The sequence below is a fragment of the Pristis pectinata genome, chromosome X, assembly GCF_009764475.1.
Source record: "Pristis pectinata isolate sPriPec2 chromosome X, sPriPec2.1.pri, whole genome shotgun sequence".
Classification (NCBI taxonomy): domain Eukaryota; kingdom Metazoa; phylum Chordata; class Chondrichthyes; order Rhinopristiformes; family Pristidae; genus Pristis; species Pristis pectinata.
The window spans coordinates 3,351,853-3,364,708 of NC_067450.1; the positions used below are offsets into that span (position 1 = coordinate 3,351,853).

At 42.8% G+C, this 12,856-nt stretch overlaps 1 protein-coding gene across 2 annotated transcripts in view; it reads right to left on the reverse strand.

Moving 5' to 3' along the window:
- The window catches only part of esyt1a (extended synaptotagmin-like protein 1a), a 108,095-nt gene extending 105,703 nt beyond the window's left edge, over positions 1 to 2,392 (reverse strand). The window contains exon 1 of one of the 2 annotated variants that reach the window (XM_052009574.1): positions 1,585 to 2,392. In XM_052009574.1, coding sequence (XP_051865534.1) covers positions 1,585 to 1,911 — 327 coding nt within the window. In that variant the 5' untranslated portion in view covers positions 1,912 to 2,392. The remainder of the gene's footprint in view (positions 1 to 1,584) is intronic. The other variant, XM_052009575.1, reaches the window with a different exon arrangement.
- Positions 2,393 to 12,856: the final 10,464 nt, after the last annotated feature.

A 12,856-nucleotide genomic window follows, 5' to 3' on the forward strand; every position in this document is an offset into this window, starting at 1 on the left:
GTGTTTAACATCTTATGTTTTTATTTTAAAACTTAATATTTTTTTATATTTTAATTACTTAAAACAAAGACAGAAAGGGAGGCTTGACCCCCACCATTGCTCCTCTACTGGTCTGGGCATTCTCAGCAGTACGCTGCCTTGGGCCTAGGCACTGCAGAGGCCCCACTCCTCCTCCAAAGTACGTGTGCGGAGGAGGAGGAGGAGGAGTAAAAAAAAGAGGCGTAATCAGCTTGTTCATCTTTCTGCATCGGACCAGGCCAGTGTGGGTAACCAGAAACCACAGGTACAGCCCAGGCAGTTGGCCAAATCTAGCTTGACTCAACACTAGAAAAAAAACACTTCTTTAAAAGAAAACATTTTTTTTTACTGCAGTGCAATCTGCATTCTGAGGAAACCTTTCAAGTTGCATGGCTTCACTCACTGGCTGTTTTAGCTAGCCTGCATAGAGACATTGTGAATCAGCATCTGTTCAATTCTGGATATTGAAAGCTGGCATATGTTCCTTAGTAATAGTTTCTAATTTACTCAGGATTTTCTATCAAATATCAGTGTCTCTGAATCTTACAAAATTGTTCCCTAGCAGCCTGTCCTTCATTTAGCAGTACTTCATTTAAACAGAAACTGACTTCACAGCATTGTACTTCATAATTGCCAAAGTCCTTCAGTATTTCATTTTATGTTCAACATGGTAGAGTGCAATGCAGGTTCATATCTTTTATATCTACCATCCTTTATTTAAGTTACCCTATCACTAAAAACCCTTGAGGAATGGTTTGCCCTCAAGACATAAATAATTTTCTCAAGCAAAAATGGCGTGTGGCTCTACGAATATCCAGTGAGAAAGTGTCTCATGAAAAATAACAAAATCCTGTTTTGCTACCACTACAGATCATGCGTTGGTTCCCCCCCCCCCCCCCAAATCACTAAACTCTTAATATTCCCTCACTCTTTGCTTTCATTTGTTACCTCCCCCGGAAGATAATGGGTGGAAACATCTTTTTAAGATGCAGTAAAAGAGCATCAATGCAAGCTTGTATCAAAACTTATGACATGAAAAATGTATCTTTGCTTCACAGCCAGCTCAGCACAAGACATGCAAGAAAGCCATCTTCTGTATCCAGTGCCCCAGGCACGTCAACTCTCCCACAACAAATTTCAAATCAGATTGAATCAAGAAGAATATGCAAAAAAGTCTAAAATCTGTTACAGTTAAAAACATTCTTTCAACGAAGACATGCAATGAAAGTATATTCATCGGAATGCAAGCCTGTGACCTCACCCTTCTGGAACTTCCACCCCACCAGTACCAAGCCTAATCCGCAGAGACAGAACAATAAATCGTCCTTCACATGTAAAGGTTTCGATTTTTTTTAAAAAGTGTTTGTATTAAAAGAACCTTCACTGCAGCGTTGAATCGATTTTACATCTGGAATTAGCACATACACCGGTATGGGACACCGCGCATCCCTCTTCTCTCAATAATGTTTCTGACCGGGATGATGATTCCCCACAGATACAGAAACTTCGCAACCAAACGCGCCTGCACTTTCTGTGCAGCGAAACTTGCCCCTGCTCGTGTCTTACCCAAGCTGGTAGGCTCTTGTTTGTCCTTTTTCTGGTGACGGTCTCTTCGTTCTCCAAGAGGTATAAGCTGTCCCTCAGCTTGTTCCACTTGCTCTCCCTCCGCATTTTCCAGCCCATCCACAGTATCAGCCCGAAAACGAGAAAGCTCACGCTCAGCCCGAAGTAGCCGGTCAGATAAATCGGCATGAGCCACAGGAGCGTTTTACCAAACCTGGTTAATAGAGCCATCATGTCGGTGACCGCCTGCCTCGGAGCCCCGGCTTCCTGAGGGGTCCCGCCACCTGCGGCCAGCGCCCCCTCCGCGCGAGCACTGGGCTTCGGCTCCATGAGGTGAATTTTGATTTATTTTTTAAAATCAAACAAAGAAAAAGATAAAAAGATTTTTTTAAAAACCTCAGTATATAAAAAATAGTGGACGGATTCAGTGAAGGGCGCGAGCAATCATCTCAGCGCGAGCAGCTGCGGTCCTTTCCCGCGAAGCGTTCGGTTCCCAGCGAGATGTCAGAGAGGCGCTGTGCGGACGGAGCCAGCCGCAATACTAACCCACCGCCTGTCAGCGGGAAGAAGTGATTCTGAGCTTTCCTCCCTCCCACTTATATAGTCCTTGCCCTTTTCCTGTAGGGCGGTACTGGCGTCTGCATCCTGACGATATCCTTCACTCAAATTCTCTACACTGCCTTTTTTTGGTGAATTAAGACGTGCTTGCACATCTCAGATCGATTAACAGACGCGCCTTCCCTTTTCTCCAAAGAGAAAACAAATCGAGGAAAGTCTATTTAATTCGTCGTGTAGAACAGTCAGTTTGGTGGGGATGGTGACTTTTCTAGTGTGGGGCTTTATTTGTGTCAATCTCAAAGTTTAGTCCCGAGCCTCCACATTCACCCGTCTCGAAGAACTTCCGTCATATCCGTTCAGTATTTGGCGCAGTTCGTTTTAAATATCAGTGCCATCTTGTTCCCACGCACCTTTGTGTTGTTTTTAAAACTGACCTGCGGGTTGTTGGGCACCGCCAGGAAAACCAAGGATCACGCCGCATATTTGGAAAGGCCGCTTCACGTAAATCCTCTGTTTGTCACGTTCAGTAGCGGGGTATTTATTTATTATGGATTCATTGCGAAATATTACTTAGAAATTTCAGGTTTCTGCTTTTATAGAGTCGTCAGTAACCTACAAATGGAGTGACACACCAACCAAACGTGACATAATGAATTGATTTGCACATGTGTGGGAGAGGGGGTTTCTCTGTGCGATGGTAAATAAGATACGAAATTGGCTCTATGTTGGTTTCAGATAAAGAAAGTCACCCAAATGGATCAATACCCATGCAAATTGCATGGTCAGATCAGGATTGCTTTGTGACTCATTTAATTTCATTCTTGCAAAATACCAACCCCTTCAACTGCGTTCCAGCCCGATTCGCTGAGGATGGCAACATTTCCCATTTATCCAAGTGGTTCTCAACATCTGCCCAGTGCAGTTTTGTTGCTAGTTAAAACAGCTAAAAATGCAATGTTTAGCCTCATATTGGAAGGTATGAAAAGACTCTTCATACCTTCTGATCCTGAAGAATTTCAAACAGCAGAAGTGAAAGCTGTAGAAGTACAATGAAACAAAAACCTCAGCAGGTCAGGGAGCATCTGTGGAAAGAAAAACAGTTGGTTTTTCGTGAAAAATGTTTTGTGTCTACAACCCTTCATCAGAACTGGGAAAGGGAGAGATGCGAGTTAGTTTTCAGTAGGAAAGAAGGTGGGGGAGGAATGTGTAGAACAAAGGGAATGTCTGTGATAGGGTGAGTCAAAATCGTTTAATGGTGGGACTTGCCCAGCTAGATTTATGTGAGTAGGATGGAAAATGTTGGGATAAATAAGCAGGTCAGGCAGCATCTGTGGAAAAAGAAATGGTTAATGTTTCAGATCAGGGACCCTTCCTTATACCTGAGAAAGAGAGAAGCAAGTTCGTTGGGGTAGCAGCAAAATGTGGGTGAAATTAAGGGAATTTCTCTGATAGTGAACACATGGCAGATGGGATAAGATACAGTGGTTGTATCATTTGTGGCTTATATGGTTCTGGTATATTGGAGCACATCAAAAGGTCACAGACCCAAAACATTGACTATTTCTCTGTGCACAGATGCTGCCCAACTTGCTGAGTTTTCCAGTATTTTCTGTTTTTGTTTCAGATTTCCAGCATCTGTAGATTTTTTTTTGATTTTCATAGATTTTGAAAGTTTTGGACTTTTACTCTGGACACAACCATTAGAAACTTCACAGATACTGACTGAATGTAGTTTGCAATAATTGAACATAAGAAAAAGAATTAGTAGGCCATTTGGCTCCTTGTGCCTGTTCCCCTATTCAATAAGGTCATGGTTGATCTTTTACCTCTGTGCCACTTTCCTGCGTTAAGCCCATATCCATTTATTTCAAAAAGTTTATTGATCTCTGGTGTTGAATATGGTCAGTGAGTGAGCTTCCACAGCCCTCTTAGGTAGGAAATTCCAAAGATTCACCATCTTCTGGGTGAAGATGTTTCTTGACTCTATTGTAAACAGGCAAAGCCTTATTCTGAGGCTGTGTTCCCTAGTTTCAGACATTTCAGCCAGGGGAAACATCATCTTCGCATCCATCCTGCCAAGACACAAAAGAATGTATATTTTAATGAGATCAATTCTTATTGATCTAAACTCCAGAGGGTATTGACCCAGTCTACTTAATATTAACTCATACAACAAACCTGCCATCCCAGGAATAGTCATAGTGAACAGTCATTAGGTTAAGGGGTTTTATCACCTTTCTATCCCATTAATTTCTCCAAAACTATTTTTTAGTGTTAATTTCTTTGAACTCCTCATTCACTCTAGACCTGTCAACCTCCACTATCTCTGAGAGGTTTTCTGTACTTCTGAAGACAGACAGAAGATATTTCTTTAATGTCTTTGACATTTCTATATTCCCCAACATAATTTCTCCTGTCTCAGACCCACATTATCTTTTAATAAGTCTTTTTACATATCTATAGAGGCTCTTACTCCCTGCTTCTATGTTTCTTGGTAGCCTACGCTCAGACTCTCCTTTCCTTATCAACACCTGGACCTCCTTTAGTAAATTCTGAATTTTCCCAATCCTTAGGCTTATTGCTTTTTTTGGTAATGTTACAAATCTTTTCCTTTGTTCTAATACATTATTTCACTTCTCTGAATAGTCCTGGCTGGATCACTTTTCTTGCTTCCTTTTTCCTTTAATTCTTTAAAAGTTAGTAATTCATTGTTTCCTGTCATATATTTTAAAGTAGCGAATAGTACCCAACCTGTGCTTCGTGCCTCCGTAATGTCTTACTTAAGACCTTGATTTAAGATTAAATTAAATAATTTTCAATCTTGATACAAAATTCTTTCATATTATCTCTAAAGATAATATTTCTTTCATATTTCTTTCATATTTCTCTAAAGACCACTTCACTACCAGGTCATCAATTAACCCTTTGCTGTTACAAAATACTGGATCTAAAATAGCCTGTTCCTTCAATTGGTTCCTTAACCTACTGATCCAGAAAAACATCTCTTTTATACTTTGATTGACACATAAAATTCAAGGTATCCTGAACTGTCTTTGTGGGGTGTTGTATTTCAATTCAAATACCCTTCCAAAGTATCCTTCTATACACGCACACAATTCTTCCTATTCTGTGACCATGATGAGTGGCAACTGTCAGCTTTCTTTTGGCAGAATTAACAACAATAGTATCAGTTTTTCATATTATTATAATAGTGGATCTGCATCTCATCTCTGAATGCTCCTCATCCAATTACCTGGATGGTTCATTTGTTGAGAAGTTTCAGAGCAAACTGAATATTGTACAATCATCAGGAAACATCCCACTTCTGACTAAATGAAAGGAGGAGGATCATTGATGAAGCAGCTTTAGATGGTTGGTCCCAGGACACTGCCCTGAGGAGCTCCTGCAGTGACGTCTGAGGGTCAATGATGGACTTTCAACAACCATAGTCATCTTCCTTTATGCGAGGTATGACTCTAACAGTTGGATTTATCTTCTGCTTAATGCCCAATAACCTGCTAGAATCAAAGTTTTGACCTGGGATTTCCATGTCTAGTTAAGGATCTTTGTGTATCATACATAACATCATCTGAAAACAATGTGCATAATCATGAAATTAAATTAAAGGAGCATTTGCAAAATGCCTTAAGGTGAAATTCAAATGTTGACATTCAATGCAAATTTTCCAATCTTGCTCTTGCTTGGTATACTTTAAGGAAGATCTAGTTCCTTCTTACATACAAAGGATATTTTTGCACATTTCTATGCATGGAAACTGAAACTGAAATATGGGGAAACAAAAAGAGCAGCTGGCACTAATTCACATTTCTGCAATATAGTTACTCCACATGATAACTACTACAATTGACTGTTTTGTTCAGTAAATACTGCAGTTAAGTATGATGTGTCTAACAGTGCTGACTGACATCACAACTATTTGCATCAAAGAAAATATTTCCCTAAATGCACTTTTTGGTTGTTTAGAACTCTGCAAAAGTTACTGGAGAAGAGTTGCTTTATGTAGTTAAGTTCAAAGACACACATATTGTGATGGAGGTTCTAATGACGGTGATATCAACCCACCTAGAAGGCAGAATGGCAGAAGGCAAAAATGGTATCCTCTAGTTGATCAAAAAAAATATAACTTTCCCCTTCTTTCTTGGCAACTTACTATGTTTGCTGCAGGGGTACTCACTATTTTTTTGGGAGGGTTGCCATCATCAGCATTGGTTTGCTGTAGGTTGGCCCTCACTGACACAACAGAAAACAACTCCATCTGCTTTTCTCACAAAAGTAAATAGCTCCTTTCTCTATCTTCCTCAGTCAAATCTCAGTAATGATAACCATGAAACTACTGGATTGTAAAAACCCATCTGGTTCACTGATGTCTCTCAGGAAGGAAATCTGCTTTCCTTACCCAGTCTGACCGACATGTAACTCCAAACCCATTAATGTGATTGATCCTTAACTGCTTCTTCGGTTCAGGGCAATTAGGGATGGACAATAAGTGCCCCATGAAAGAACAAATAAAAGTACAACCTCCAGAAACATCCCAGAATTGATGGGTTTTGAACTGAGGCCTGTAGACACATCCAACAAAGCTGAGGACAGTACATTCAAGGAAAGTGGGTCACAATTGTCACTGAGACTGAAAGACGAGCACTGTGCTGAAGGGTGGCATGATGATGCCAGCTAAAGTAACATTCATTTTCACTTCCCAGCTGCTTTCCACCAATTGATCTTTAATACAACACACACAAAATGCTGGAGGAACTCAGAAGGTCAGGCAGCATCTATGGAGGGAAATAAACAGTCGACGTTTCGGGTCGAGACCCTTCATCAGGACTGGAAAGGAAGAGGGCAGAAGCCAGAATAAGAAGGTGGGGGGAGGGGCACACGCAGGCAGGTGAGAGGTGAGTCCAGGTGAGAAGGGGAAGGGAGGCGGGTGGGGGAGGGGGAGAGATGTAATAAGTTGAGAGGTGATAGGTAGAAGAGGCAAAGGGCTGAAGAAGAAGGAATCTGGTAGGAGAGGCCAGTGGACCATGGAATAAAGGGAAGGAGGTGGGGAATAGATGGGCAGGTCGTGAGGGCGGGGGAGGGGGCGACAGGAATGAGGGAAGACAAGGGGGTGGAAGAGGGGAGGGGTTACTGGAAGTTAGAGAAATGGATGTTGAGGCCGTCAGGTTGAAGACTACCAAGGCAGAATATGAGGTGTTGTTCCTCCAACCTGCGTCTGGCCTCAATGTGGCCGTAGAGGAGGCCGTGGACAGACATGTTCGTCTTTCATACATTTTTCTCCTTGCCCCTTCTTGGTTCAACACACTCATTTTATCCCACCATCTGCTCCTTCTATCCCAGCTCCTGATCCCAGCCTTGAGAGACATTTTAAGACTGTCTCTATCTTATTATGCCATCTTCAGCTCTGCAGTCAGACCACTGCAGTCTGCAGTCAAGAAACGGTCTCCTAATCCATTCTTTCAACCAACCAATCCCCAGCTTCCTCTTCCACTCCCAGGTCCTAAAATCCCTACATTAACTTGCAATTATACCCACAGCTCTTCCTATCCAGAAAATAAACAGCTCCACCATTCTACTTCCTCCACTGACTCCCCAAATAACTTGTCCAACACTAAGACCTGTTTAAGTCAAGGTGCCATCCAAGCTAATGTTAGCAAAACTAAAATCAGGATTTTGTCTGTTACTGCTGGGCCTGATTTCTGGATCATTTTCACTGGTGAGCTGCCCAGGGAATTGTAACTACAGGTTGCTGATATAATTTAAATAAGGCCCAATAACAGGTGAGCTTCAGGCCTACTTGTTCAGGCAGGGCCTTTGATCTCAGCATCGTGTTCACAATGACAGTCCACCATAATTGAATTTCTAATCCATTGGGTCTGGGAGTGGATAATACAATAGAATTTTGGTTAGGCTGACACCTCTCACACAACCCGGTTCCAGATTTGGTCAGAATGATTAGATCTTGATGTGAATGATTTGAGATTGATGTGAGCCACTACCATGACTTCATGACGTCATTTACAGTGATACAGAACAAGTAATTGTTTCCAGATGTACAAATTAAATTTTCTACAGAATCATTACAATAGAAACATCCAACCCATTAAATCTGTGCCAGTGCTTTTATCACTGAGTCATCATGGCAGAAAAGCAAGGGAGTTTTCAAAATAATTAAGGATTTTGATGTGGTGGATAAAGAAACAATATTTTTGTGACTTGGGAAGTCAATATAACAGGCATAAGGGTGCAAAGCCATCTCTTTGTTGGAAACATGGGATGCTTTGCAACAGGAAAGGCTTGAGAATATTACTGATTCTCCACGCTCCACAATCACGTAAATATATTTAAGATGTTGGCTACAGTATCTTGGTTGCAGCCTACAGCAATCTGTTTTTAGAAGAATCCGTTGGCATGTAAACCTGGTTTTCCAGAATGCAAACCAAAGGCATCAGACAGGTGTAGGTAGGCTCCTTGCTTTAACCAATCTGTTGAATGAGCACTTCCCATCTGAAATAACTGTATACTTCTGGTCTGCCATTTTGGAGGCTTAGGATGCCATACAAAAGCACAAAACACTGCACTAGTTACATTTCCAGGACAATATGTGAATGCCATCGGAAAATTCTGCAGCTGAAGAGTGAAAGAAGTGGACAGGGCTGCCTAAAAAGTCACTCATTTGTGGTTTACTGGGGAAATAAATTAAAACATTGAATAATTATCTCAAATAAAAACAGAAAGCACATAGCAGATCAGGCAGCATTGGGGGAAAGAGAAACAGTTGTTCTTTTGGGTCTATGACCCTTCGTCAGGATTATGGATGATTATGATCACAAGGGACTTATTTCTCACCATTGTCTATGCTGTGGACACAGTTTTAGATCTAGTGAATGTTGATCAGTTGATCAAAAATCAACAGATCAGTTGATTTAAAAAAAAACTACCCACCAAGACTTTTGTCTGACAAAATCTGGGGCAATCACTTGCAATGTATTGGAGCCCTTGTCAACTGAAGAACTACCGATTGACTTAAAGACATGACTTATGAGGATAGGTTGAGCAAGCTAGGGCTTTTCTCTTTGGAGAGAAGGAGGATGAGAGGTGACTTGATAGAGGTGTACAAGATGATAAGAGGCATAGATGAAGTGGACAGTCAGATACATTTTCCCCAGGGCGACAGTGGCTAACACGAGGGGACATAATTTTAAGGTGATTGGAGGGAGGTATAAGGGGGACGTCAGGGGTAAGATTTTTACACAGAGAGTGGTGGGTTCGTGGAACGCACTGCCGGCAGAGGTTGTGGGGGCAGATACATTAGGGACATTTAAGAGACTCTTAGATAGACACGTGAATGATAGGAAAATAGGGGGCTATGTGGGAGGGAAGGGTTAGATAGATCTTAGAGCAGCATAAAATGTCGGCACAACATTGTGGGCCGAAGGGCCTGTACTGTGCTGTAGTGTTCTATGTTCTATTATTTATCTCAAACAAAAAAAGACCACGAGCTGTACCCAGTTATAGTGTATTATTTTCTTCCAACCATTGGGGTGTAAACAAAAATCATAGTTTACTTCTCCACCAACGTAATGTCAACTGAAGTAACTTCATCAATTGATCAAGAGAAATAACCTCAGCGAAAAGCTTGTTGAGCTTTGTGCAGGGAATGCCAGTACAAATGTTGGTGGTACTAAATGAATTGGAAAGAGCAAACATAGCAGGTCAAGTTGGGTTAAGAGATAATTGATACTGGTTATGGTGCTGAGAATTGTGTTGACTTTTGAGGGATAGAGCATAGAACAGTACAGCACAGTACAGGCCCTTCGGCCCACAACGTTGTACCGACCTATATAAACCTACTCCACGATTAATCTGACCCTTCCCTCCTACACAGCCCATAACCCTCCATTTTTCTTACATCCATGTGTCTATCTAAGAGTCCTTTAAATGTCCCTATTGTATCAGCATCTACCACCACCCCCAGCAGTGCGTTCCAGGCACCCACCACTCTCTATGTAAAAAAACCTACCTCCTCTGACCTTAAACAGATGTCCTCTGGTATTGGCCATTGCTGCCCTGGGAAAAAGGTGCTGGCTGTCCACTCTATCTATGCCTCTCATAATCTTGTACACCTCTATCAAGTCACCTCTCATCCTCCATTGCTCCAAAGAGAAAAGCCCTAGCTCGCTCAACCTTCCCTCATTAGACATGCTCTGCTTCTCCATACTGCTAAGAATCCTGCCATTAACCTTGTATTCTGCCTTCGTTCGAATTTCCAAAGTATATCACTTCACACTTCTCCGGATTGAACTCCATCTGCCACATCCTATCAATGTCCCGTTGTAACCTCTGACAACCTTCTACACTATCCACAACACCTCCAACCTTTGTGTCACCTGCAAACTTACTAACCCACCCCTCCATTTCCTCATCCAAGTCATTTATAAAAATCACAAAGAATAGGGGCCCCAGAACAGATCCCTGCAGAACACCACTAGCCACCAACCTCCAGGCAGAATACTCTCCATCTCCTACCACCCTCTGCCTTCTGTGGGCAAGCCAATTCCAAATCCACACAGCCAAGTCTCCATGGATCCCATGCCTCATGACTTTATGGATGAGCCTACCATGGGGAACCTTGTCAAATGCTTTACTGAAGTCCATATACACCACATCCACTGCTCTACCTTCATCAATTTGTTTTGTCACCTCCTCGAAAAACTCAATTAGGCGCGTGGGGTATGACCTGCCCCTCACAAAGCCATGCTGGCTATCACTAATAAGACTATGCTTCTCCAAATGCTCATAAATCCTGTCCCTAAGAATCCTCTCCAATAGCTTGCCCACCACTGATGTAAGACTCACTGGTCTATAATTCCCAGGATTATCCCTATTACCTTTTTTGAACAACAGAACAACATTTGCCATCCTCCAATCCTCTGGTACCACTCCTGTAGCCAGGGAGGACATAAAGATCATCATCAATGCCCCAGCAATCTCTTCCCTCGCTTCCCATAGTAACCTGGGGTATATCCCATCCGGCCCCAGGGACTTTTCTATCCTAATATTTTTTAGAAGCCCCAACAATACCTCTTTCTTAACCTCAAATGCCCCAGCGCATTAGCTTGTTCTGTGCTGACCTCACATTTGTCAAAGTCCCTTTCCCTGGTGAACATTGAAGTAAAGTATTCATTAAGGACCGCCCCTACCTCCTCCGCCTCCAGGCACATTTCCCCCTTTATCCCTGAGTGACCCTACTCTCACTCTAGTCATCCTTCTGTTCCTCACGTACGTGTAGAATGCCTTGGGGTTTTCCTTAATCCTTCTCCGCTTCTAGCTCTCCTAAGTCCCTTTTGAGCTCCCTTTTCCTGGCTACCTTATAACTCTCAAGAGCCCTGTCTGATCTTTGCTTCCTAAACCTTAAGTATGTTTCCTTCTTCCTCTTAACTAAATGTTCCACGTCAACCATGGTTCCTTCACCCTACCATCCTTTCCCTGTCTCAGTGGGACAAACCTATCCAGAACCCCATGCAAGTGGTCCCTAAACAACCTCCACATTTCTGCTGTGCTTTTCTCTGAGAACATCTGTTCCCAATTTACGCTCCCAAGTTCTTGCCTAATAGCACCATAATTCCCCCTCCCCCAATTAAATACTTTCCCATATCATCGGCTCCTATTCCTCTCAAGGCTATGGTAAAGGTCAGAGAGTTGTTGTCACTGTCTACGGAATGCTCGCCCACCGAGAGGTCTGCCATCTGACCAGGTTCATTGCCTAGTACCAGATCCAGAATGGCCTCTCCTCTAGTCAGCCCATCCACATACTGTGTCAGGAATCTTTCCTGGACACACCTAACAAATTCTGCCCCATCTAAACCTTTTTCACTAAGGAGGTGTCAATAAATACTAAGGAAGTTGAAGTCTCCCATGACAACAACCCTGTTATTTTTGCACCTTTCCAAAATCTGCCTTCTTATCTGTTCCTCAGTGTCCCGGTGGCTATTGGGGGGCCTATAGAATACTACCAATAGAGTGATCGCTCCCTTCCTGTTTCTGACTTCCACCCACTCAGTAGACAATCCCTCCACGACATCCTCCCTTTCTACAGCTGTGATACTTTCCCTGATTAGCAAAGCCACTCTCCCCCCCCCCCACCCCTTTTACTTCCCTCCCTATCCCTTTTGAAACATGTAAACCCCGGAACATCAAGCAGCCAGTCCTGCCCTTGCGACAGACAAGTCTCTGTAATGGCCCACAGCATTGTAATTCCACATGCTGATCCATGCTCTAAGTTCCTCACCCTTATTCTTAATACTTTTTGCATTAAACACATTTCAACCTGTCCAACTGACTGCATTTTTGCCCTATCCGCTACCTATCCTTCTTCACAGTCTCTCTGCACATTGCATCTACCTTTACACCAACTGCTCCATCATCTGACCTAACACTCTGGTTCCCATCCCCCTGCCAACCTAGTTTAAACCCTCCCCAACAGCTCTAGCAAACCCGCCCGCAAGGACATTGGTCCCTCTTGAGTTCAGGTGTAACCCGTCCCTTTTGTACAGGTTGTACCTTCCCCAGAGGAGATCCCAATGATCCACAAATCTGAAACCCTGCCCCCTGCACCAACTCTTCAGCCATGCATTCGTCTGCCGTATCTTCCTATTCTTACCCTCACTGGCGTGTGGCACAGGCAGCAATCCAGAGA